The sequence below is a fragment of the Verticillium alfalfae genome, genomic scaffold (assembly GCF_000150825.1).
Source record: "Verticillium alfalfae VaMs.102 supercont1.2 genomic scaffold, whole genome shotgun sequence".
NCBI lineage: Eukaryota > Fungi > Ascomycota > Sordariomycetes > Glomerellales > Plectosphaerellaceae > Verticillium > Verticillium alfalfae.
In genome coordinates this window covers 1,802,866-1,809,151 of record NW_003315037.1, presented here as the reverse complement: position 1 = coordinate 1,809,151, position 6,286 = coordinate 1,802,866, and the positions used below count along the sequence as shown (strand labels likewise).

The following is a 6,286-nucleotide window of genomic DNA, read 5'->3' as shown; positions in this document are numbered from 1 at the left end:
GGAATTCCATGGGCAATGCGGACTTCTTCTCGTGGACCGGCAATCACCCAGAGGACCGCCTGTCTGATGCTGTTATCAAGAATGGCTACTTCGACAAGGCACCCGTCACCCAGGCCGAGACGACCTCAGCGAAGCCTGCCATCTTTCCAGCTCTGAAGCACAAGAACGGTCTTAACCTCCTGTCGAGTATTTTTGTCGGTGTTCTCAACCAGAGGAAACACAACGGACAGGTCGTCGCGCCCTCGGCGTTTAAGCCTCCACCTCGCGTCACCCTTACCGATACCAAGCGGGAGGTCTGGATGCGCGATCTGGCGAACCCGGCCATCTCGCTTCGTCGACTGAGTCGAACCATTCCTCACGGAATCCGCGGTAAAGGTCTTCTCGATCACTGTCTCAGCAAGAACGTACCTACAGAGCGTGCAGTGTGGCTGGTCCGTTGTGTTGGCGCCAATGATTTGAGGACCGTCAAGAGAAAGGGCGTAAACGGTACAGTCGTCATGGCGGCGAGGCCAAGTGGCTGAAGGACTGGACCCTTTATGTCGAGCAATTTGTTGAGAGCGTTGCATCTGCTTTCGGAGAGGTTGACTGGAAGGCCAGGGTGCAGTATGCGTAGGTTCTTCCTCTTCCTCACTTCAAACCCTGGGAGATGTTACTGACCAACGTTTGTAGCATACGTCTGGCTACACACCTGTACGCTGAACACCTAGTCGACCGCGATCATTACATGGACTGGCTGGTCGGCGGCCTCGAAAACAGCACCCAGTCGAAGCTACCCATGTGGATTCTGATCAGTCAGATATACTGGAAGGACCTGCTTCGTCTTCGCAGACACGGCCGCCGCCTAGCGAATGCTCTACTCAGCCACCTCACCACGGTATATCACTCGTTCACCTCTCTCTGTGGAAGAACATGTACTGATGACCCATTCAAGATCCAGAACGACCCCGATCGCGACATTCTAGCGCAGCTCTCCACCAAGCTCACCTCACTCCTACTGCCCTTGCTCTCTTCTTACCCAGACAACTTCTTATCACCCACGACGTGCTTCGTTGTCGAGAAACCCTCCTTGCTTCTATTCCCATAGACAACGATGCCGTTCTGAGCGCCTACAAAGCCCTCAACTCACGAAACGAAATACTCATTGCTTCAAATGGCAAGTCTCAACTGGCGAACCGCCAGATCCTTATTAAACAGCTCGACACGACATTCCAGACATTATATACGAACGAATTGGCATCGAGTTGCTGGAATGTCAGCGAGGACAAGCGAATGATTGTGAGAACCGTCCTTGAATGGTCGACTTCCTTTTACCGTCCTGGACAAGCCAGGATATATGTTGCTGCAAGCTTGCTCCGCGCCTGGGCTTCTACCGGTGTCGATATCACCACGGCGATCCTTGAGTCCATCGGCGCTGCACCTCCTCAGGGGGCGATCCCAAAGCGGTTATTTTACCAGCTGATTTCCGAACTTGTCAGAACTGGCCAGTTCAACGTTCGAGAGTACATCATCTGGCTCATGGGTCGCGGGGGAATGACGTCTTCGCTAGATACCGAACCCGATGCTCCCTGCTCTACGAGACTGCTCATCGACTTGCCGCTGAGCGCGCTTAGCTCATCATTGATCGCGACCCGCGCAAACTTGCTGCGACGCGCGGCATTCGATGTTGCAGAGGAAGCCAGAGATATCGATGCCGCGTGGAATTTTATCCGTCACGCTCTCGGCCTTTCGTCCAACGCAGAGGTATCACCAGTACAAAGGAGACCGATGCCACTGGCCAAGATATGCCGTGCCGTCAGCAACAGTAGCCGGGCGTTGCAGACTGAGGTCGGCGCACGACTGTTACGGACCTTTCAGACGGACGAGTACGAATCCAGCTCTGACATTCATCTTTCTCCGACGGCATTCAACCACGCTCGGTCCATACTGGAGGCAGCAAAGGATTTCACGACCATGGCCGAGATGATCAAGTTGACCAGCAGGTTCCCTGATGCGGACATACTGGCTTCGTGCGCCGACACAGTCAATGTCCATCTGGCTACCTTCGCAGCAATGAACGTGGCACGGAATCTCTGCGATCTGCTACTCGAGAGAATGAAGATTGTCAACGACGAGCAAGGAGTTCGAGTCAGACCGCTGCTAGTGGCACTGGGAGCCCTGACCTCCAGGCTCCCCGGCCTGGCCAACACGTCAGCACACCTTCGAAAGGAGCTCCAACAGATCGATCAAAGCACAGCGATCGACGCTTGCTCGCCAGTCTCGGACAACATGGCTGCGCGCCTCCAGGATGCGGAGGGCGAGCTGAACGACGAGATTGAAAGGCTACTCACTGGCGGCACGAGCCTCGACCGTCCTACCATGGACCGACTTTTCCACACCGTCGTCACGCGTCTCGAGGGTAGTTGGGCGAAGGACTCGGAGAAGCAGCATGCCTACAGTGCCCTTCTGGCCAGGCTTCGCATCTTTGATACTCAGCACTTTGACGTCCGCATGACAGACTGGGTCCACCATGTCAGCATTATGAAGACACGACCAACTCTTTTCGACATTTATCCCTTCCTCATCAGCCTTGGCTGCCTGGGGCTGTCTACCATCATGACAACAACCACAGTCGATCCCAGCAAAGTAGTCGGAGGTCAAATTGGTTGCACGTCAACATACATGCAAGAGGTCCTCCAGCTCGTCGTCAGTCCCTTACCGCCCAAGAACGCCCTTTCACAGGAAGAAGCATATCGCTTCTATGTACAGCAGCGGGTGGCACCACAGCAACACCACAGGGAGCTGGCTGTACTTGTCAGGAATTCGCTCATCGAGTATTCCAAGCTGCAAAATTCCGAAATGTCAACAAATGCCCCTTTGGCCCAGCAAGATCTTCAAGACGATGTTTTGGATCTACTACGACTTCTTGTGCTGAACGATTCTCCAACCACCGTGCAAATTCTTGGCACCAAGCTTGCAGACTCGCCGCTGAGCGAGGTGCTTGCTAGTATCACCACAAGGCTGCTGGCGCCGACTCGGGATCCGAGTGATCCTATGACGTTCGAAACGGTGCTGGAGCTCGCAAACGACTTTACGCTCCCATTCTGCCAGTTGAAATTGTCGATAGGCCTGGCAGCGAGCAAAGCGGGTGGCAGCAGTGGAGATGAACAGCCTCCGTCTCACGTTGACATGTTGTCCAAAGCCCTGGACCAGGCCGTGGAGACGAAAAATATGATGTGGACAAGTGTGCTGCCTTATCTGAGCGAGGAAATCACAGATCATCTCAAGCGGCAGGCTCAGACGAGGCTCTTCAGCCTAGTACCATCGCTCAAGACTATGTCGACTGCCAGGGACTCATCTGAGGACACGATCCGACTGTCAGAAAGTCTGCTATCGGTCGTCGAGGCTATCATTCGTGGGCGGCCAGCACTGAAGGCTACTCAACTCAACATGTCCATGGTAGAAAAGTTGACGGAGCTTTGGGAGTTGCTGGCGGCCACGGAAATAGTTGGGAAGGACTTGAGGATGGCGATTATCGAGCATTGGCTGCCCATCTTGTTAAAGTTCATCACACTTCACACGACGGCAAACGAGCCGGTGTTGTCGCCCACGCAGCCAGCCAGCATGAAACCACCCACGACGGCGGCGGCCAATGACGTTCGCGCACGCATGCTTGTCGTGCTGTCCGGCATCATGCTTGAGCTTGATACATCAGCTGTGAGGAAGCAAGCTCTGGTCGGCAACTACGACAGGCGACTTTCGACCTCGCCCTATTCCTCGTTGATCATTTACCCGAAGAGTCACGCCTGCAGTGCGTGCGCGCCATCCTCATCGGAGGGTCACTTCAAACGCCCGTTACGTCTGACGCTAGGATACGATATCTTTTCAGCTACGCCGCGCCTTGGATGGAGCAATTCATGCTCGCGCATCGACAGACGCCAACGCCACCGTCAAATGGACCGCCCAGACCGAAGATCCCCATTAGCGTGCAGGGTTCTGCGAGATTGACACCGTACATATTCCGACGATGGGAATTACTGAGTGAGCCGTCGCCGATTGTGGGCGAAAACGACACGGCTCTGAGCTTGTCTCTGTTCGAAGCCATCAAAATACAATGAGACACGACGTTGTGCGAGCGAGTCTTTCTGAGTCCAGCCCGACTGGAGCTGGGGTACGAGTACTGTTTTGTTGTACCACCTTCGATTTGCATTGTTCAGCGTTTTCCTGGCGTTTGGTCGGACGGCGCATTCGGCAGGTCTGGCTCGGGCGAGGCTGGGGCCAGGGCCAATGCCAAGGTCTCACGAGATAAGAGACAGCACAGACATGACTATAGCTTCCATTTTATTCTCTTCATTATGTATATGGCCACGTTGCCGATGTAGGGGCTCGAGCAAGCGGCCCAATAAAACTTTATACCAATTAAGTCTGTGCACAATGGCACGGGGGGGGGTTGTGAGACCAAATCGCTGTCCCTCTGCTCAATGTTTCCATGCTCCCATAACACGTCTTTCATCTTTGAGTACTTTTCAAGCATAACATTCCGGAGATGCAGTAAGCGAACGAACCAGTCTGTTTGTTGGTAAGACTTCATGTCGATCCCGGGTCGAGGTGAGTCGTGAGCCATGTCATTGAGCGGCGAGCAGGATGGGACTTTTGTTGTGCAGTTTACGTCCATGGAACACACTCTGGCACGTTTGATGAGACCTTTGTCATGTACGACCTTGGAAACGTTTTGGGGTTCTCACGTCTGTCGCTCTCTTTTTGTGCTTGCAAGAGCTTCGTGCCCGCTGCCAGCTGTTGGAAACCTGAGAATTCCCAAATGACGTGATAACCATGTTGTTTTGTTGCAGGATATTCATCTCTTCGTGACGATATTCACGAAGGAAACATTAAGTCGCGATCATGGGCGCCAGAAAATTCTCGCAAAAAAGAAAAAAAAAGAAGAAAAAAAGGCAGCGTCCCGAGGACACAACAGACGCTTCGTAGTCCTACCAGTTGCTAGCTAGCCCATGGCCTCGACGCTCGAGCGAGAGAGGCTACAGTGGCAGTCCGAGAAGGCATGGGAGCGTTGGCTGCCTGCTGAGACGATGACTTCGGCTACTCCTGGGAAAATAACGACTGCATTGCAAGGTGCGTTGAACTAGATGCCAACGCTCGCCGTGGTAAGGGGATGAGCAGTGTTGGTCTTCGCTGGCAGTGACTGGGACACTTTCTTTGGCGTGTTGTTATAAGGTTTACGCATGCGTGACATCTGACGACCCTTTGTTTCGTAAGGAGACGTAGCATATTGAGTAGCTACCTAGGTAAGCATAAGCTCGCACCCTCATCCCGTCGGCACTTTAAATGGACGATTTACCCCATCCTGGGGCAATAGCCTAACGATCGCCAATGTCACGTTACTGTAACGTCCCGAAGCCGCGCAAACGATGCAACGCTCACTCAGTGAGAATCAAAATGAGTTGGTAAAGGGACTTGACAGACCCAAAACGGACACCCTCCTCCTCATGAGACCAGACCTAACGCTCTTGCTCCCGGCTGGCCTCAATTGTAAGAACAGCGCAACCTTACCATCATCAGAAAATACCACACACCAAACACAACCCACGGACAAGATGCCGAAAAGAACTCATGGGCCAGTGCGGGCTTTTCTAAAACCCCTCTGAAAATTGCACGCATATTGGCAGATTCCAACTTAATCTTCCATCCCTGCTCAGCCGGCCACGTCGTCTCGTCCCAAGGCCCCTCGGACATCCCGGCCACCACACCAGACGCCTCCGCCCCGTTTCAGAACCCAGGCTCAGACGTTCCGGCACAAAACGCATGAGCAGTGCTCCTTAAGGCCCAGAGCTCGGAGGTGAGACGCAAGTATTCAGGAACTGCTCCTGCACGAACCGTGGCCAGCAAGACCAGTCTTGGGAAGTCTGGCTACGCAAGCCAAGTTGAAGGCCGGAGGAGCAAGTCCTGCTAGCTGTCATTCTCTGTTACTTGGAGTGACATGATCAGTCCCTGTACCATGATGGCATGGGAGAACACAGGTATCTGCTGGAATGTGTCTTCAATTCCTTTTCTAGTCAAATCTTGCATATCCTATGTCAACGGCAAACAAAATCCCTCCCACCCTCTTCGGGATGGCATACAGCCAACAGATACATGAACTTCGGGGCAAACATTAGAAGATAGATATGTAGGACATCGGGTCACTCATGACCGACGTAGACTCGGTCCCGCTCTGAAGAGAGGCAGCACACAAGGGGAGTTAAGGGGGTTGTGAGAGTTGCACCAGAGAGCCTTCTCAGGTCTCTCAGGCTTC

At 53.5% G+C, this 6,286-nt stretch overlaps 1 protein-coding gene across 1 annotated transcript; it reads left to right on the top strand.

Moving 5' to 3' along the window:
* Nucleotides 1-8: 8 nt before the first annotated feature.
* Nucleotides 9-3,984, top strand: VDBG_02005 (RNA polymerase I activation mediator protein; the record flags this gene model as incomplete). Its single annotated transcript, XM_003007771.1, has 2 exons — nucleotides 9-486; nucleotides 932-3,984. 2 exons carry the CDS (start codon nucleotides 9-11, stop codon nucleotides 3,982-3,984), a joined length of 3,531 nt encoding a protein of 1,176 aa, XP_003007817.1.
* Between the last annotated feature and the right edge of the window lie 2,302 nt (nucleotides 3,985-6,286).